Below are 21,758 nucleotides of genomic sequence, written 5' to 3'. Positions count from 1 at the left end.
ATCCAGATATCAAGTTTATCATCGAAATTGAAGAAAATGGGTCTCTGCCATTTTTTGACATCAAACTTATAAGGAATCAGACATCTTAGTAAGATGTCTGACTCCTTAAAAATCTCGATTGTCAGAAAATCAACACACACACGGATAGATACCTGCATGTGTCCTCACATCACTATCCAGCACAGAAGTTATGTATCATCTCCACTCTGGCTCATCATGCCAGGTCTGTATTGTCAGATGAGGAGGAGCTAAAAAATGAACTACAACATCTCAAAAGAACCTTCATAAATAATGGCTACTCTTCAGAAACTATCAATAAACAACTATACCACTGTCCTGAAAACAACACCGAGACACAGGACAACTTCAAGGGTTATATCTCTTTACTGTACATCAGCTGGCGCACTCTTGAAGTCACACACTCACATATGCCTAACACTAGAACTTTAGCCCGGACTGTAGCTTCCATTCAAACTTAATTCCAGTGCATAGTCTATTGTTGTAGTGGTACAGTGTTTCTTTATGGTGTTGTTTATGTTTGCTTTTAATGTTCTCACGCCTGAAGAAGTCGGCATTCCAACAAAACGTGTGTTAAGTTAAATTAATTTGTTTTTCTAATTCTCGGAATTCAGTCAGTAAATAATATGAACATGTACATATGAATCAACAGTCAGCTCTATGACACTGTAAAAGTGATATTTATATATATAGTGAATTGCAAATTTACAAGTATAGCCTATTACAAGATCTTCATTACAACAGGAGGTTTAAAACAAAATTATTATATGTGTTCTTTCCTCCAGCTCTTTTATAAACAGGCAGTAATCCAAAGAGAAAGACTGGTAGCATTCTCCTTGGCATAGATGTCCAAGGCATATCACCCCCCCCCCCCCAACACACACACACACACCACCAAGAACAACATCATTTGGTCTTAAATCTTCTGGTTTTTTGCATGAAAACATAAAAATAATTCTGAATAACCAGGATATAAACAAATCTTCTTATCCTGATAATGTTCTTCCCACAGTTCATTCTGTTGAGGTATATGCGAATTTTTATACCCATCTAATATCTACCCAACAGTGTGAAAGCAAGCTATGTCCAGCTCATTAAAAAAAAAAAAAAAAAAAAAAAAAAAAAAAAAAAAAAAAAACCTTATTAAGTATTTCAATAGTGGCATGGAAAGTCTGTGAATGACTAGTGAGAAAACTGGGGACCTATTTCCATCTCATCTCCCATTACCTTTGACAACAATTTACCATTCAAAGGTTTATCAATTGGCCTGTAAATACTAGTATGAATTCTGCTACTCTTGATCCACCATGGATCTCCTAGACAATGTTGCCTACCTTTGGAAGTACAAGCTATGAAATGATTTGGAGAAATTCCCTTAATCAATCTTTACATTTTCAGGGCATAGAACTGTATACAAGCCTTCTTCACGATTACCATCTTATGGTTGGCCTTCTATCCTTTGCAGGTAACCAGTTTTCTTTCTCGTCATTCACCGAATTTCCCCCACCACTGCTGGATTACCCTAGAACTCGATACTTTCATTCCTCATGTTCATAAATGACCTCAAATCCTATTTATATTTTTTGATGAAAGCATACTTTGTTCCACTTCTTCTTATGACAAATTTTGTTAAATCTTATAGCATTAACCTTAATCCCATCAAAACATTCCTGTCTTATTTCTCTTAATAAAATTCTCATCTCATCTCCAATTACATTTGATAATATCCAGATCTCCAATCAGGCTCCAATTTTTTTCTTGGGATGCGTTTCATCTGTGGTAGCCTTTCCTAGCACAAACATATTGCATTTATAGCTTTCAAGAAAAGTTGATTCTTATTTTATTTATGACTCTTCTTCTCACCTGTACAGTTTCTGATGATAAATAAATCCCATATTTGTCCAATCTTGTCTGGACGACACTGAAAACTTCTCTGAAATGTTTGATGTTATCGAGAAATGCTAACCGATGATCCACTTTAGAGATGAAGTGTTTTGTACATATGATAAAATATTCAGTTATTTCCTGTGATTGATCTTGGGAAAATTTGGAGAATGCTAATCTCTTTTAAATTCATACAAAATTCACACATGCAACACTTGTGTTGCTTAAATGGGAAGCATGTTTGTTTTCATTTTAGTAGCTGAGTTTTGTAACCTTTCTCATTTTCCCCCCTTCTTATTGAAGAGAAATAGAAATGGAATATTGATTTGAATGATATAGTGAAATTTTTTTGACACAATTATTTTCTTGTTACTTTAGGAGATTATGCCAGTGCAATTGAAACCCTAGTCACAGCAATTTCCTTAATCAAGCAATCCAAAGTCGCCAATGATGAACGCTGCAAGATTCTTATTAGTTCTTTACAAGATACTCTGCATGGCATTGAATCAAAATCATATGGATCAAGGTAAGAAAGCTACATTTTTGTGTGTGGATATGTGGTCGCTCTGTATTAATAATACTTGTCTCAATGCACATATTAATGTTTGAATATTTATTTATTTAAATAAATGTTTGAATAGTGACAATACAGCGGAATATAGTGAACAGTTATCCCCTTCAGCATGTAAGCAACTCTACTTTTTAGTTCACCATACTCTCATTGACTAGCTAGTGGATCGATTTCCTAGCACAATCAAATAATTCAGAGATTACTGTATAATATTTAGATTATATTTAGAAGTACAGCAAAAATAGTACAAAACAACATTCTTAAATATAATTGACATAGAAATCCCAACTGGACAGTCCTGAAACAATATTTCATAAATTTTTTTATACAATGAAACTTGTGGTGAATTCATCACTGAAAAACACACTTACTAACCACAGTGATAAGTTTTCATACATAAATATTTCATCCCAAGTATCTTAGGACATCCTCAGTACAGTAATTCAAACAATACTAGGAATAAAATACAGTTAGGGCGCATGCTTACAATGGAATCTCATTATGCATGCAGTAGTGTGTTATAGAATTAAAATATAACTGAAAAAAAAAAAAGATAACATATATAAAGAGATTATTTTAAGCAATTTTGTATGATAATTTCCCATACTTTAGGAATAGCAAGAACGTCATTGCGGTTTAAATTTGGTCTGTGTAGTAGGGCTTAGCGCTTTCTTTATCTAAATGTTCATGTTTATATAAAGATCTATGTAAAAGTTGTTTTATCTTTTCCCAATTGATCCTATGGTTTGGGTTTTCAACCTTGTGTTGAGTGAGGCCAGATTTCTGCGGTTTGAAAAGACAAATGTGATCCTGATGTTCCGAAATGCGTTTCTGAACAGACTACCTGTCCATCCATAGTAAGACAACTTGCGGGACCATGGGACCTCATACACGTCAGGTAACATCAGAGGTGAGAGTTTGTCTTTAGGAGAAGGTAACAAGTTATAGATCTGATTGATTGGTTTGTAGGTAGTGGCAAGATTGTATTTCTTCATAATTTTTGAAAGACGTTTGGAGATGCCTTTGACATAAGGTATGGGAATCATATGGGCTTCTCTTTGTCTAGGTTGATGTGTGGGGAAGTGACTAATGATTTCTTGAGTTGTTTTAAGATTATATCCATTTGGTATGGCTGTATTTTTGATTATTTCTAGTTCTTGGTTTATAGATTCTTCAGAGGAGCAGAATCTGTGTGCTCTGGTAACTAATGATTTAATGATGCCAATTTTTTGAGATGGATGATAAGTATAATATAAGTATAATGAGTATAAATTTAGTTTAATCCTTTATCCAAGTGTGAGCAAACAAAGTTTGCGCTTGCTCCACCTTTGCAAGGAGTGCCCTGGTGTTGTACCACCTTACCCCAGTCCTGAAGATACTTTCAGGTGCAAACTTTGTTTGCTCACACTTGGATAAAGGATTAAACTAAATTTATTATACTCTAACCAAGTGAAAAATAAACTTGCAACATGGATGATAAGTGAAAGAATTGTGAATGACCTGAAAATGTAGGCTTGCGATAGACAGACGTGGTGATGGATCCATCTTCTTTTCTTTGAATGTGTAAATCCAGAAAGGAGATACCCTGTGGAGATTCTTTTCTAGTGTAAAGTTGATGTGAGGGTGAAGAAAATCTATTTTATCTAGAAACAGGTGTAATTTGTTCAGAATGATCCCAGATTGCAAAGACGTCGTCGACATATCTTAGCTAAATTTTTGGTTTGGGTTCAAATGTGAAAATTTTTTCTTCAAGGCATTCTAGAAACAGGTTTGCTAAGTTTGGTGATAAGGGAGACCCTATTGCTGTTCCTTCCTCTTGCTTGTAAATTTTTCCTTTCCAAGTGAAGTAACCGGATGTAATAACAAATTTGAATAATTTAACAATATCAGATGGAAATTTTTGAGTTAATAACTCTACTGTTTCCTTATGGGGAATGTTAGTGAAAAGGGAGACAATGTTTAAGCTAATTAACATGTCAGTTTTTAACAGATGAATGTCTTTTATTTTTGCATGAAACTCTGTTGAATTTTTAATTGATGAAGCTGAGTGGCTAATGTGAGAACAGAGAAGGTTAGATAAGAATCTTGATAACTTGTAAGTTGGGCTGCTAATAGAATCTACAACGGGTCTGAGTGGAATGTTATTTTTGTGAAGCTTAGGTAAGCCATATATTCTAGGAGGTCTAGCATGGTATGTCTAGAGTTTTTTAATTGTTCCTTCATCTAAGGAATATACAAATAAAATATACAAAAATATTTTGGGAAAATTTGGAGAAAAGAGCAAAGCTAATAATAATGGCAAATTGGATTTCCTCAGAACATGGACTGGTTATTACTAACACCATGTTCCAACATAAAAAATATGCACAAATTTACATGGAGATAAGAAGCAAGGAATAAGAAAAGTCTCATTGACTATGTTATTGTTGATAGTGATGTTTTCTCCCTGGTGCAGAACACCAGTGTACAGAGGATTTGAAATTGGAAGTGTTCACTATTTCATATTGAAAAGAATAACATGTAAGAAAGTTTTAAAGCGAAAGATGTAAGCATCTCATGCATAAATGGAACTGGTCCGATACTCCAAACTGTGAATGCGGAAGAGGGATCCAGACTATCAATCACATTGTGCTTGAGTGCCCAATCTACTCATTCTCGGGTTCAAAAGAGGACTATTTTTAAACTGACCCCAGAATCCCTGGAGTGGATGGATTTAAAGATTAAACTCTGACTCCTGATTCTTAATTTTGATGTTTAATCATTTCAACCTAGTGTACCCCTTTTAATATGATTTTTACAATTGTTTTTATGCTGTTTTATGTAATTTGTATGTTTTATTCTGAGACCTGTAGATCATACGCTACATAAATAAAAAGCGAATAAAAGTCGAGCAGCTCTCAGATGTGAAATGTAGACTAAAAAAAATACACAAAGGTTATTGAAGAAAAAAATGAAAGAGTTTGAGAACAGGAACCAAACTTTGGAGATTCAGTGGCAAGCCTTGAAGAAAACCCTGATTGATTCAGCCAGAGAGGTATGTGGTGAGGTTGTTTGCAAGGATAATAAAATCAGAACTCCATGGTGGACACAGGAAGTTAAGGAGGCAGTGAAGAAAAAGAAGAAAGCATATCAAAAGTTCCTGGCAAATTAGTCAGCTTGTGCTCTTAGAGAATACATCGACAAATGTAAGAAAGCTAAACACTGTGTAAAACTAGCTAAACAAAAGTCATGTGAGGACTTTGGCAAGAACATTGAAAATAAATATCAAGAAGGTGGCAAGATATTCTGGAGGTTGTTGAAGAAGCTTAGAAATGGAGGAAAGAGTGCTGTAAAAAGAATTAGAGATGATAAAGGTGACATGAAAATGGGAGAAAAAGATATCCTTGAAGAATGGAGTAATTACTTCGAAAAATTGCTAAATGAAACAAGCAGTGATAGCACAGTGGTAAACAACACTCAACAGGCATACAGTCAGGAATACATATCCATACTTGAAGTAGAAAAAGCCATCAAAGGCTTGAAATGTGGAAAGGCAGCAGGAGTAGATGATATTCGACCAGAAATGCTGAAGTATGGTGGTATTAAAGTCTTACAGTGGCTGCACTGCATAGTTCAGAAGGCCTGGACAGAGGAACGAATTCCCGATGATTGGAGTAGAGCTCTCATGGTACCCATATATAGAAAGGGAAATACAACTGAATGTTATAATTACAGAGGTATATCTCTACTGAGCGTTCCTGGTAAGATTTATGCAAGTATACTTGAGGAACGGTTGAGAAGAATTGTGGAAGAAAAACTTGGTGAAGAACAAGCTGGATTCATGCCAAATAGAGGCTGTCAGGATCAGATCTTCACTTTACGACAAATAGTTGAGAAATCACGGGAATATAACAAAGATCTGTATTTAAGTTTTGTCGATTTGGAAAAGGCATATGACAAGGTGTCAAGATAGAAGCTATTCTATACGCTACAGTTATATGGTGTCAATGGGTTATATCAATCAATACTTTGTTTTTATTTGAGTTGTAGGTCAGCAGTTAGAATTGAAGGATGTACTGGAAAATGGTTTAATGGTAAATCTGGTGTGAGACAAGGATGTACATTATCCCCTCTGTTATTCATTATCTATATGGATCACATTATGAAGGAAAGTGGTATTAAACATGCTCTTTGCTTTATGCGGACGATGTTATACTTCTAAATAAATGCGCTACATGTCTGCAAGATTCTCTGACTAAATTGAATAACTGTTGTAATAGATATGGTATGAAGGTCAGCAATAAAAAGACAAAGACAATGAAAATAAGCAGAATCATTGAAAATATCAACTGTGTTGCGAATGGAGAATCTGTGGAACAAGTAAAACATTTCAGCTTCTTAGTCACGATTTTTAGTGAAGATGGTAAATTAAATATAGAAATAGACAACAGAATCAACAAAGCTGGTACGGTAGGAAGTCAATCGAATAACTTCATATGGAATAAGAGAGAAATTAGTCGGAACACTAAATTAGTTGTATACAAGACAGTGTTCAAACCAATTTTAACTTATGGATCTGAGAGCTGGGTCAGAAGTAAAACACTTGACCAAAGATTGGAGACCGCAGATGTGAGAGTCCTGAGAAAGATTAGGGGTGTGAACAGATGGCATCAATGACAATATCATATTAAAAATGAGGATATTAGGAAAGAACTTGATATTGTCAGCATCCAAGAATGAGTTAGCAGAGCTAATCTCAGGTGGTATGGTCACTTAATGGGCGAGGAAAGATTAGCAAATTGATTAGCAAAACAAGTGTTCTCTGCCAGGTTGGCAGTAAAACCATTCAGATGAAGACCAAGATATAGGTGGAATCGATACTGTAAAAAGTGCCTTAGACGATAGAAATATAAGATCTGATAATGTTGGAGTTTTGACAAGTTACAGACTAATTTGGAGGAAAATTGTAGATAGGAAGTTGGCAATTATGTGAATTTTTCATGTAGTACTGTCATATCGTGTACATCCCTTTAGGGTACATGGCAGGAATTTGATGATTATGAAATTATATTCTTGTTTAATTCTTTATCAAAGTATAAACATACGAAGTTCGCACATGAAGTGTCTTCACAATAATTGCCTTAGTATCCCATAATGCAAAGCACATAACCTTTCAGGTGTGTATAATGCTATGCATTATGGGAAGTACCACTACCCATTCTGGTTTAACCTTTATTGGGGTATCTCTTCTGAGTCTGGCTCCCACTGATACCTCAGTAAAAGTTAAAACTTGTTTTAAAATATTTTTTTGCAAACATTACCTGTATGAAATTTGACTCAGGATAAAGATTTTTATATTAATATTTATTCACTTATTTCTCCTGATTATGTGAACACATCAATTTCACCAAAGTAGCTAAGTAATTAATAAACTGTTTCAACTGTTTTATGTGGTAAGAATATCTGGTAACATAGCTGTTATGCCCTCACTCCACAGAAGCATGTTCAATGAAATGCATAATTTGGTATATAGGTAGCAGGATGTGATATAGCTGTAAAACTCTTCTTATCTAGAGTTTGAAGAATTGGGAAGAGGATTTTTTTTTTCTTTCTTTTCCTCCCTGAAATCAATTAGAAGTTACGAATCTGTCTTTTGTGTTTCAGAAGTAAAGATCGTCCAAGGTCACGTGAAAGAGAGCGTTCTCGCGAAAGGTCATCTAGAAGAGAAAAGTCCAGCCGCCGTGATCGCTCCAGAAGTAGGGATAGAGATTATCGGGAGCGTAGCCGAGAGAGGGACCGTTATCATGAAGATCGTTATCGGGATAAAGACAGGGACAGAGACAGGGACAGAGATCACCGCAGTAGCCGTCATTAAGGGTAATATTGCTAATTTTAGTTTTCCTAGTCAATAGTTGTGTATATTGTATGTACATTTCAATTATGGAAATTTCCCCTTCACTATTAAAGAGTAGAATAATTCAAAAACCTATCATTCAAATGAAATGTTACAAATATTTTACATGCATTATTTTTATAATAACATAAACAGCTTGTAATCATATCAGATGGTGATATAAATGTTCATGATGTTTCTGCAATGGCTAATGTTACACTTACAGACAACCAGGGTCTTTTGGCTCCATATGCAAAAAGCAAGTGACATACTTACATAGGTTTTGCTCTTTTGGTAGATTTCATTAATTTCTTAAGAATGTGGGTTTTGTAGGATGGTGATTGTTGTAGTTTTTCTCATGAGGACTGTTCAGCTCTGTTCATGAGTAAATACTCTGTTGATGATTTCCACGTATCTAACAGCCTTCAGTTTCATGTTTCCTTTTTCATTTTCTGTTTTAAATTTATTTGTTTATTTTATTTTTTGAATTTTTCAAGGATGATATGCATTTTTTTAAAGTAGTACTTTATGTATTTTCACAAACTTGCATTTAGCCATAATTTATTCTTTTCAAACCCATTTATGTTTCTTATAAAAATAATAGATCTGCGCAGTTAGCCTAGTGGCTGTGTGCTTCACAACCATATGCCTGGGGAAGGAGTGTCCTAGGTTCGATTCCCGTCGGTGACGTGAGGAGCTGAAGGTTCTTCCTCAGTCATAGCAAGTTAGCCAGTCTTGGGCGTGGACAGTAGTGTTTTCTCCCCAGTTTATCCTGGGGGTTTTCATTCCGCAAAGCAGGCAAACCGGCCTTGGGAACTCAACACTGCAGGAAATAGGATACACTGGAGCATAGGGCTGACCACCTTATCCTGTGAATGGTTTGAGGTCCGATGATTAATAAACCCCCTCGACACTGCAAGGTAAAAGAGGGTAAAAAGATGATGAGATGAGATTAAAATAATAGTGATAATATGTGTATACCTTTAACCATTGATTTTACATGTTGCTATATATGTAAACAGAATATAATTTCTTTGTTACCGCCCTCTCTCCTTTTCTCACTTCGTTTGATTCTTAAATTGACATGGATACTCACCGCTTAATTAAGTAACATTTGTCCATCTGTCATTATGACCTGAATTCTATTTTCCATACCATTCTGTCATTTTGTAATTTAATTTTGGACTGTTATGCATATTGTACCAATGATTAAAAACATTCCCCTAGTTATAATGTTATTAATTTCTGTAAAATTGGTGGTTATATTCTATTTAGGAGATAAAATTTAAAAAATAAAATTAAAAAAATGAAAGACATCAACATTTCAAATTAGTATACATGTGCTTGAATTTTATTGTTTTCAAATTATTTATTTTTATTCAATTTCTTTTAAATTTAAGTTAACTTCTGAAATACTTATAATTTTAAAAAATTGAATGATGAAGGGCACTTGTAATAAAGTTTTAATTTAATCTTAAAATAGCATTTTTCATTTAAAATCTCTTGCCCTGTCAGCATCAACTGTGCCTTTCACTTAGAAAAATCTGTGTTCAGATCTCACGTAAGGTATAAAGAATCAAAAACTTTCTACACGAGTACCAGCTTTCCCCCCCCCCCACATAAGATAGGCATACACTCAAAAGAATACTTGCAATCAATGTAATAGTTTTTTAGCCTTAATTTAAAATGACCATAATTTCAAGACATTCCCCATCCTCCCTAACATTAACTATGCCATGTTTGAAGATGCTTATTTTTCATATTGATTACAAAAATGCAGTCAACTCTCACTGTAACAAACACTTCTTAGCAAAATACTGACTAAAGCCCATTGGCACAATATTATAGTGAATAATTCACTATAGCCAATTAACCACTATTTAGTAACCTGTTTTCCTGTAGTATCTAAAGGGTTTGTTATGTTTGTTTGGTGTCCATCTTGCAGAATAGGCAAACTAACCAGAAGAATACATGCAATTATCTAACATAATACACTCTGGCTTCATAGCCTTAGTTGCTTTAGTCATAATTTCATACAGCAAACAAAAGCAGCTATCAGAGGGTATTAGATGAAATGTTTAGAATTGTGTTTTTGTATTAGTTCTAGGCATTTGAAAGTAATTGCCACTTGAAATTCATCTTTGAATGTTTATTACAACATTCAATAGTTATCTACTGCAAAGTAAACAATCAGCTTTACTGATTCAGTGTTATTTTATTTAATCATGAAAGGAACTGTTATGATATCTATAGCAGCTGTTTTTAATATGGTATTTCAAAACAGGTGATTGTGATAATTTATTAAAAGTGTCCTATTTAGTTATTCATGATTGTTATTATTTTTTCCCCTCATTGTTGGTGGTTTCACATAATTGTTCTCTTAATAGCTAAAAATTATGTTAACCCACTGGGTACTGCATACCTACATGATTATCATCTTATGACCATCCTGTTTTGCACTGACTTCCCACTTGTAAGTATATGTTATATTTACTGCTAAAATACCAACTACCTGCAGGTAGTTGCCTCTTTTTGTATGACTTTTAGCTTTATATTTCAAGAATTGGACCCATTGCCAGATTTCATATGACATCTGCATTTTACTAAGGAAGAAAATAGGCTATATTTGCATTCCAAAAATTTGAATGCCTAATCACTCCCGCCCTCCCCCTCACCACCCATGAACACGTCAGTCTTTAACTGTAGTGACTTATATTATGAGAACTATTGCAACAACCCCAGCCAAATTTTACATTTCTCATTTTATTGTGACAGGGGGATGGAAACTAAATTCAGAACAAAAATTGTGACTGTTTAGTTTTCACTTAAGTTCAGGACAAATTGTCACAAAAGCTATTTTTTCATAGAGAATTGATTATTTTCTTTTTCTTTCTTTGTAGTTTTTTCAATCTAAAAAATACAAATATCAGGATGAAAGAATACCCCCCCCTCCCTCACAAAATGCATTGGTTCTGATGTTCCCTCTGTCGTGACGTTCTATTTTCATGTTGTGTTCTAATCCGCCATCTTGTTACTAGTCACTTTCATAAAATAAAAGAAAACTAATTGTAAATTGATCACTAATCTAAGGGTAGAGAAATTTCTATTATACTGCGCCACTCTATCCTTAAATAAGTCTATATGAAATAGTAGGATCAATTCAAAGTTAGTTAGCAGTCTTCTCATTCATTCAGGCCGAAGTATTTATTTTCTCTCTCTGGGATTCCCGCTAGATTCGAATTTTTGTGAACGGTGCAGTAAAAAGAAATTCAGGCAAATACAATAGTTAGATTAACAAATGAAGCATTTAATACAGGTCATATAACATATACATAAATTTTACTTCTAATTTTTAATAGTAGAAACAAGTCAAACATTAAGTCAAGTTAATCACATTAGCACAATCTTCCAAGTCTTCACATGCACTTTCTCAGCTTCTGGATTACAAAGTTTCTACACTTAAATTAATATAATAGAACATCCAATCTAATCAGTTTTCACATATTTCTCAGTCAAGCTATAAGTTCAAAGTATCACAGGCACTAATAGCTGAAAAATATCTTTCAAAAAATTCTTATCTCCAATTCTCAATCACGAAGAGTTTCCACAGTTAAAGTTAGGTTAAACATAGCGTAATCAACACACAGTTCTTCAAGCAATGAAATAAAACACTATGAAAGACCTTACTGGAAATAGCTTCTAGTACATCAATTATGTTGTGAGCAAACTTTTGGAATTTATTTATCTTACTTAAATAAAAAACACATCTACAAGACTTATCCACAGTTATACTTAAAGCGCTATCACTCGCACTTCAGAATTCTGGACATCAATTACAGGGTACTTCAACTATCCTTGTTACCACTCATAAACTAATGAAAACACTGTGAGGTTCTTTTTAAGGCAAATCGGAAATAAGCCGCAATTCTAGACCAGCTGGGTATATTCAGAATTCTTCCTTAAACGACCAGCTTTTTATTTTATCCGATTGTAGCATTAATTTCCTTCTATTATTACTGCTGATTTCACTTTCAGCTAACTAGAAAATTCGTTTCGTCCTTGCTCACTTATAAAAATTATCCACTTAACTCCTAGCCTTAAGAACCTTTTATTTACTTCTACTTCTGTAGTTTATCCCCTTGCTTCCTTTCACTTCCAAGTGTCTCTCTTCCACTCTCTTTTATCTCCTATATATATTTTCTCTTCTTTATTTAGCCCACGCTCTGTTCCACTCGTGCTCATTTATTTCACGCGTCTCTATAACAACGGTTAAACGTAAACATTCTTGCTAATGTTACATTAGGCTATACTACTACATTGAGTTATTACATAACGTTAAGCTTTCACAAAATAGGAATAATTAGAATATTTGCTTTTCAATAAATGCGTAGTTAAATTGCAAATATAAGTTCTTATAATATTGACATAACAATAAATAAAATAGCTTAATAATATTTAAGACAGAATCTTATTAACATTAACACATTCCTTTGATTAAACAATTAAATATTTGATATAATTAAGGTAGTTATATGATATCAAATTATAATTTATGTTATTTACATTAAATAATATTTACAAATTTAGCTCTTGTGACGGAAAATCATGTTGGATTCTGAATCAAATAACATTTATTCTAATTTCTACATAATCAGAATCCAACACCTCCATGCTGTTTAACAGGAAAATCTTTTGTTAGCTTGTTTCTGTTATGGTCCCTGTCACAGCTCTTTAGATGTTTTCTACAGTCTCAAAATGGGTACCTTTTGTCTTGTTCTAGTTTGGGGAAAAGGAAAAAAAAAGTCACATGAAGACAAGTCAGGTGAGTAGAGTCACTGTTCCAACACTGGAATGCATTTTTTGGTTAAATACTTGTGCATTAACAGAGCAGAATGAAAAAGTGTATTATTGTGATGTAGGATCTAATTAGTCGCAATCTCTGGATGCACCTGTTAGACATATTTTCAACCCGAATTGAAGCCTTTGGCTCTTCATATAATTAGTAATTTATTAGGACACCTTATGGCTATTCTCATAGAAGGGATGCAAGTTCTGTTCGCTACAAACTTGGTATTAACTAGGTCTACCTACTCACTGATGAGACTCAATAAAGGTCGAAACCAGTCTGGGTAGTGACCTTCTCTCATAATGTAGAACAGTAATACAGCTCCTAGGAGCTAAGTTCACATTATGGGTAAATACCAAGATTAGTGATTAGAATAAAAAGCCAAAAGGCTAGTTTTCTGGCAATTGAATAGATATTAAATGGATAAGAATCCTATATTTTTATATAGCCAGTAAGTGAAACTCAAGATCGATAACTACGATCTATGAGTTTCAATGCCGAAAAACTATCATCATCATCATCATCATCAAATTCCTGCCATGTACCCTCAAGGGGTGTACAGAATATGACAGTACTACATGAAAAAATTACATCATTACTAACTTCCTATCTACAATTTTCCTCCAAATCAGTCTGTTACTTGTCAAGACTCCAACATTATCAGATCTTATATTTCTATCATCTAAGGCACTTTGTACCGTATCAATCCACCTATATCTTGGTCTTCCTCTGGGTCGTTTTCCTGCCAACCTGGCAGAGAACACTTGTTTTGCTAATCTTTCCTCTCCATTTTCTATTTAAGTGACCATACCATCTGAGATTAGCTCTGCTAACGCATTCCTGGATGCTGACAATGTCAAGTTCTTTCCTAATATCCTCATTTTTAATATGATATTGCCATTGATGCCATCTGTTCACACCTCTAATCTTTCTCAGGACTCTCATATCTGCGGTCTCTAGTCTTTGGTCAAGTGTTTTACTTCTGACCCAGCTCTCAGATCCATAAGTTAAAATTGGTTTGAACACAGTCTTGTATACAGCTAATTTAGTGTTCCAACTAATTTCTTTCTTATTCCATATGAATTTATTCAATTGACTTCCCACGATACCAGCTTTGCTGATTCTGTTGTCTATTTCTATATTTAGTTTACCATCTTCAGTAAAAATTGTGCCTAAGTAGCTGAAATGTTTTACTTGTTCCACAGGTTCTCCATTCACAACACAGTTGACATTTTCAATGATTCTGCCTATTTTCATTGTCTTTGTCTTTTTATTGCTCACCTTCATACCATATCTATTACAACAGCTATTCAATTTAGTCAGAGAATCTTGCAGACTTGTAGCGGATTTATTTAGAAGTATAACATCATCCACATAAAGCAAAGAGCTGACATTAACATCTCCAATTTTGATATCAGGTTTAATACCACATTCCTTCATAATGTGATCCATATAGATAATGAATAACAGAGGGGATAATGTACATCCTTGTCTCACACCAGATTTAACATTAAACCATCTTCCTGTACTTCCTTCAATTCTAACTGCTGACTCACAACTCAAATAAAGACTAAGTATTGCTTGATATAATGCCCCATTGACACCATATAACTGCAGCGTATTGAATAGCTTCTCTCTTGGCACCTTGTCATATGCCTTTTCCAAATCGACAAAACTTAAATACAGATCTTTGTTATATTCCCATGCTTTCTCGACTATTTGTCGTAAAGTGAAGATCTGATCCTGACAGCCTCTATTTGGTCTGAATCCAGCTTGTTCTTCACCAAGCTTTTCTTCCACAATTCTTCTCAACCGTTTCTCAAGTATACTTGCATAGATCTTGCCAGGAACACTCAGTAGGGAAATACCTCTGTAATTCTCACATTCAGTTTTATTTCCCTTTTTATATATGGGTACTATGAGAGCTCTACTCCAATCATCGGGGATTCGTCCCTCTGTCCAGGCTTTCTGAACTATGCAGTGCAGCCACTGTAAGACTCTTATACCACCATACTTCAGCATTTCTGGTCGAATATCATCTACTCCTGCTGCCTTTCCACATTTCAAGCCTTTGATGGCTTTTTCTACTTCAAGTATGGATATGTATTCCTGACTGCATGTCTGGTCAGTGTTTTTTATCACTGTGCTGTCATCACTGCTTGTTTCATTTAGCAGTTTTTCAAAGTAATTACTCCATACTTCAAGGAAATGTGAAATGAAAACACCTGTTTTCATTTCACCTTTATCATCTCTAATTCCTTTTACAGCACTCTTTCCTCCATTCCTAAGCTTCTTCAACAACCTCCAGAATATTTTGCCACCTTCTTGATATTTATTTTCTATATTCTTGCGAAAGTCCTCCCATGACTTTTGTTTAGCTAGTTTTACACACTGTTTAGCTTTCTTACATTTGTCTCTGTATTCTTTAAGAGCACAAGCTGACTTATTTGCCAGGAACTTTTGATATGCTTTCTTCTTTTCCTTCACAGCCTCTTTAACTTCCTGTGTCCACCAGGGAGTTCTGATTTTTTTATCTTTGCACACAACCTCACCACATGCCTCTCTGGCAGAATCAATCAATGTTTCCTTCAGAGTTTGCCACTGAATCTCCAAGGTTTGATTCCTGTTCTCAAACTCTTTCATTTTCTTTTCAATAATATTTCTGTATTTTAGTCTACAGTTTACATCTGAGAGCTGCTCAACTTTTATTCGCTTTAAAACTTTCTTACATGTTATTCTTTTCAATATGAAATTCAATTTTATCCTGCTCAAGACTAAATAGTGATCACTTCCAATTTCAAATCCTCTGTACACTCTGGTGTCCTGCACCAGGGAGAAAACATCACTATCAACAATAACATAGTCAATGAGACTTTTCTTATTCCTAGCCTCTTCTCTCCATGTGAATTTGTGCACATTTTTATGTTGGAACATGGTGTTAGTAATAACCAGTCCATGTCCTTAGCAGAAATCCAACAGATATTTGCCATTATTATTAGCTTTGCTCTTTTCTCCAAATTTTCCCAAAATATTTTTGTATATCTCACAATCATTTCCTACTCTACTATTTAGATCCCCAACAATGGTACAACATGGCGAAAAACTATCGGCGAAGGCAATTCGAAGCAAAGGTGGAGCAAGCTCCCTCACTATTCTTGATATTCTCTCATAACGTAAGACACATCTCCTAGGAGATGTAATACTGTCATTACATTATGAGGGGAGGTCACTACCCAGACCGGTTTCAACCCTTTTTGAGGTCTCATCAGCGAGTAGGTAGACCTAGAAAATATCAAAACTTAGTGAAAAGAACTTACATACCTTCACTATACGAATGCCTTCGCCGATAGTTTTTCGGCATTGAAACTCATAGATCGTAGTTATCGATCTTGAGTTTCACTTACTGGCTATATAAAAATATAGGATTCTTATCTATTTAATATCTATTCAATTGCCAGAAAACTAGACTTTTGGCTTTTTATTCTAATTACATAATACAAGCACACCTTTATGGCATTCGTATAGTGAAGGTATGTAAGTTCTTTTCACTAAGTTTTGATATTTTCTAGGTCTACCTACTCACTGATGAGACCTCAAAAAGGGTTGAAACCGGTCTGGGTAGTGACCTCCCCTCATAATGTAATGACAGTATTACATCTCCTAGGAGCTGTGTCTTACATTATGAGAGAATATCAAGAATAGTGAGGGAGCTTGCTCCACCTTTGCTTCGAATTGCCTTCGCCGATAGTTTTTCGGCATTGAAACTCATAGATCGTAGTTATCGATCTTGAGTTTCACTTACTGGCTATATAAAAATATAGGATTCTTATCCATTTAATAACCAAGAATAGTGATCGAAGCTTGCTCCACTCTTTTTATGAGTTGCCTCAGTTTGCACTACCTAAGGGATCAGGCTGCTATCCAGGTATTTGCTTATGCTTGGAATTGCCGAACTTTATATATAGTTTCTATATTCATAATGAAACTCTTTGAGTTTCTTATTCGGCTAAGAAACAATATGGGATGCAATATCCCTAAACTTAAATAAGTTCATGTCGCCGAATTGAAGCCTTTGGCTTTTCATATAATTAGTAATATTTTCAACTTTTCACAACTGCTCAAGGATATTTTTGTAGTAAATTTGATTAATAGTCATACCAGGTGGCACAAATTCTTGGTGGACCACATGATGGTTATCGAAAAAAGATGACACTTATGGTTGCTTGCCTTCCATGCTTTCTCTTCCCTATAAAATAAAATTATGCAGACACATGGTAATGATTCTTTATCATGAGCTGAAGTGTTTAAATGGCATAAAGAATCATTACCATGTGCCTGTGTAATTTTATTGAACATTTCTGCAGCACTATCATTCAGTTTAACACAAAATTTAATCATACAGTGATGTTCAAGATTTCACTTCTCTATTTTCACACACCAGACATACGCTTATTAAAATCATAATAACTCAACAGGTATTTACCTTACTGATGGAAAGAATGGGAATCACTCTAACATTCTATGTCATTGTCAGTTCAACACTTCTGCCAGTTATCGCAGCAAAAAAAAATATGCTACTTTTCTGTTAGACCTCATATAACTTGAAAACTTTATATGGCATTGGACTGCTATAGATTTTTCATTTTTAACAAAAGAAATGTCCAGTCTAGATGTTGTATGTTATCTGGAATTTAAGAAATGGGGGGAGGAGAGAATATATATTAAAGATGCCAAGAAATTATATTCTTGGTTTTAATCCTTTATCCAAGTGGAAGCAAACAAAATTTGCACACAAAGTAACCATGACTGGGCAACTTGTATATAGAGGCTAATGACTTCATATCAATTGCCTTAGTATCCCATAATGCAATGTACATATCCTTACAGACATGTATAATGCTATGCATTATGGGAGAGGCCACTACCCAGACTGGTTTCAACCTTTATTGAGGTCACATCACTGGGAGCTAGACCTAGAAGTAATACCAAGGTTGAAGTAGTGCAGAAGTTATATTTCCATATACAAGTAGTCAAAATGTGTCACACCTTATTACTAAAATACTCTGGATTACAGATAGATGTTTGAAAGTTTTTTGACTTGGTTGTATATGGAAATATGAATTCTGAGTGTTTGCATAAAAAAATTACTGACCTGAATTCATGGCACACACAGTGATGGATGATCTAAATTTCACATATAATAGTGCACTTTTGCTATCTGTTCCTTAACGACCATCATCCAATGACATAATTAAATTTAAGTTGTTATTGATAGGCATATTAGTATATGCAGCAGTAGGCTACCACAGGTGTACAGTGTTTCTACTTTGATACTTAATTAACGATAAACTTTTAAAAGTAGTTAGAAAATAGTTACACTTCACTGTAACAAAAGGACTCACTCTTAAATTACTTAAGGCTGAGATTGGAAAGAAAAATTTTGTGGTAATGAAACAGCGGAAATCTACCATTAGGTCAAAAATTATCATCATTAGTATCTGTTATGTACCCCAAGGAATGATGGACTGTCACAGTATAGGATACGGTGATGATTCAACACAGATAAGTTTTCATTATTACTGGCTTTCTGTAAACAATTTTTCTCCATATCAATCTGTGATTTGTCAAGTTTCTAGTATTTTCAGTCCACATATTTTAGTCCCAGAGACACTGGAACTAAAACATGTGAACTGAAAATACTGGAGAAGAACGAACTAGATTCAAGCCTGAAAGAGGTTATCAAGATAAGGTTTTCACTTTACAGCAAATAGTTGAGAAATCATGGGAATATGACAAGGTGCCCAAGGAAAAGCTTTTCAAAAGTCTACAGTTATGTGGGGTAAATGGAATACTGTACAGGGCAATACATAGTCTGTATTTAAGTTGTAAGGGAGCAGTTAGAATTGAAGAGAATATAGAAAGATGGTTTGATGTAAAATCAGGTGTAAGTCAAGAATGCACATTATATCCATTCTTATTCATCATTTATATGGATCACATTATGAAAGAAAAGAATTAGAATACTAGAATCAGTGATATCAAACTTAGCTATTTGCTTTATGCAGATGATGCTATACTCCTAAACACATCCATTGCAAGGATTCTTTGACTAAATTACGTAACAGATGTAACAAGTTTGGCATGAAAATCAGCAATAAAAAGACCAAAACTATGAAAATAGGCAGAAACATAGACAACTTCAGCTGCATTGTGAATGGAGAGCCTATAGAACAAGTAAAATATTTCAGCTATTTAGGCACCATTTTTAGTGAAGATGGCAAGTTAAATTGGGAAATAGACAACAAAATAAGCAAAGCTGGTATGGTTGGGAGCCATTTGAATAAATTTATATAGAATGAGAGAGAAATTAGCCAAAACACTAAACTAGCAGTATACAAAACAGTGTTTAAGTTATGTATCTGAGAGTTGGATTAGAAATAAAGCACTTGATAGATTAGAGACCATAGATACAAGAGTTATTTGAAAAATTAGGGGAGTGAACAGATGGCAGAATTATATTAAAAATGAAGACATTAGGAAGGAACTTGACATCATTTGCATTCAAGAATGTGTGAGCAGGGTTATTCTTGAAAAGAGAAAAGGTTAGCAAAACAAGTGTTTGATGCCAAGATGACAGGAAAAAAAGATCTAGAGGAAGACCAAGGTCTAGGTGGATCGATTCAGTCAGAAGTGCCTTAGCATGAAATGTTAGATACAACAGTATTGGAGTGCTGACAAGTAATAGACTAATCTGGAGGAAAATTGTTGATAGGAGATTATTAATAATATAAACTTAATCATATAGTACTGTCATAGTAGCCTAAACACCCCCTTGGGGAGAAATTGATGATTAGAAATAAAGATTCTGATGTTTATGATGTTTTAGTCTTGTAAAGTGCTGCTAACTACATCAATTGTCCAATATTGAAGATGCCAGGAAGAAGATTCAGACTTCTTCTGGGACTTTTTCCCTGCCATTTTATGTCAGATGCATGTTTTGTTAAACTTCCTTCCATTTTGTGTGTGTAGTGAGCATACTACCTTAGCTCTACTTTCTTGGAATATTTTCTGCAAGCACATTTCTACATTCAATTCTCACTACAGCAGATACCTATTATAACAAACTACCATAATAAAATCCCGGCTGACGGCCATAGGAATAATTGTGTTCTTCAAGAAAATCATTATAGAAGTCCACTATAACAAATTATTCTTGTTGGCCTATTTGTATTTTTTACAATGAAAGGTGACTATATAGTCACATATATTACAACTCAAACTACAGCAAAGATTATTGTAGTAGAATCACTATAACAAATATCTGAAAAGTCTCACTATACCAAACATTTGAAAAATCCATGTTACTGTAGTTTGTTAACAAGGAAGTTGACAGCATTTTTTTTCCTTATTAATATGATGATAATGCCTTCTGTTCTCTCTTCCTTAATTTTACTTAGAACTCTTTTATCTGTTAAACCAATTTGTTATAGCAGTTATCCAGTTTAGTTAAAGAATCCTAAAGATGTGGATAGTGAATTCATTTAGGAATATAACCTTAAAGGAAATATAATCTTTACATAATAGAAAGAACTGAGTTTAATATCTCTGATTTTTATATAGATTTAATTCTATTTTACTTTGACAGTTGAATGAATGACAATTGAGACTGCATACAACATTACATTTTACCTGACTTCACATTAAACTATCTTCTCCATATCCTTGAGAACCCACTGCATACAATTTAAGCATAAGCTATATCTTGCTTTGTATAATGTACAAATTTATTATATGGTGTATAATGATAAATTTACACTATATAATTATAGCATTTTGAACAGATTTACTGATCGTAGATACCTAATGACATTTGGTATCTACGATACCAAATGTCATTAAATTCCATCAATTTGGAAGATAATTGGTGGTCAATTTGTTAATAAAGTGGTCTAATTATAGCAAAATAAAAAATGATTATCAACATCATAATTTCAAATTGTTTTGTTAGTGACAATGAAATTATGAGAAAGAAGGGAAAAAAGGATACACAACAATATTTTATTTATTTCCATAACTCCCAACTCATTGTAAACCTATAGCACGAGGGACGTTCAGAAAGTAAGTTCCGTTTTTTAAATATCTCCACTGCAGTACTGTGATCGCAATGGTGCACATGTGTGCTGAGTTTGTTGATTCGTTAGCAAGGCGTTGGTGCCATTTTCAGACATTCTCGTGGTGCATACACTTCTTTTTGTGTTTATAATGTCTAAGAAAATCGAATCGCCTGCCACGTGAAATTAGGTCAGTTATCTGTTTCTTGAACGCGAGGAATGTTAAAGCAGCTGAAATTCATTAGCAAATTATTGAGGTATATGGAGAACACACAACGAGTGATTCAATGGTACAAAGATGGGTAAGACCCTTTAATGAAGGAAGGACAGGTGTACACGATGATGAACGGAGCAGGCGACCATCTTTAGTGACTGATGATTTGGTGTGTTCAGTTGAAGAGAAGATTCAACAGAATAGGAGATTCACTATGGCATTGTTTCGATTCATGATAACGT

The 21,758-nt window shown here is 34.2% G+C and overlaps 1 protein-coding gene across 4 annotated transcripts in view; it reads left to right on the top strand.

The window, feature by feature from the left end:
* Positions 1-21,758, top strand: part of Cpsf6 (cleavage and polyadenylation specificity factor subunit 6) — a 467,838-nt gene that overhangs the window by 328,257 nt on the left and 117,823 nt on the right. For all 4 annotated transcript variants that reach the window (XR_016550513.1, XM_090414582.1, XM_090414580.1 and 1 more), the window contains 2 exons: positions 2,281-2,428; positions 8,117-8,329. Coding sequence is in view for 3 of the 4 variants with exons in the window: in XM_090414582.1 (XP_090270708.1) it covers positions 2,281-2,428; positions 8,117-8,327 (359 nt within the window). In the remaining variant the exon portion in view is untranslated. The remainder of the gene's footprint in view (positions 1-2,280; positions 2,429-8,116; positions 8,330-21,758) is intronic.

The sequence above is a fragment of the Typopeltis vanoorti genome, chromosome 25 (assembly GCF_054136105.1).
Source record: "Typopeltis vanoorti isolate ZY-2024b chromosome 25, IOZ_Tvanoo_1.0, whole genome shotgun sequence".
Taxonomy (NCBI): Eukaryota; Metazoa; Arthropoda; class Arachnida; order Uropygi; family Thelyphonidae; genus Typopeltis; species Typopeltis vanoorti.
The sequence above is the reverse complement of the archived record's forward strand: the minus strand, read 5'-3'. Positions and strand labels throughout refer to the sequence as shown.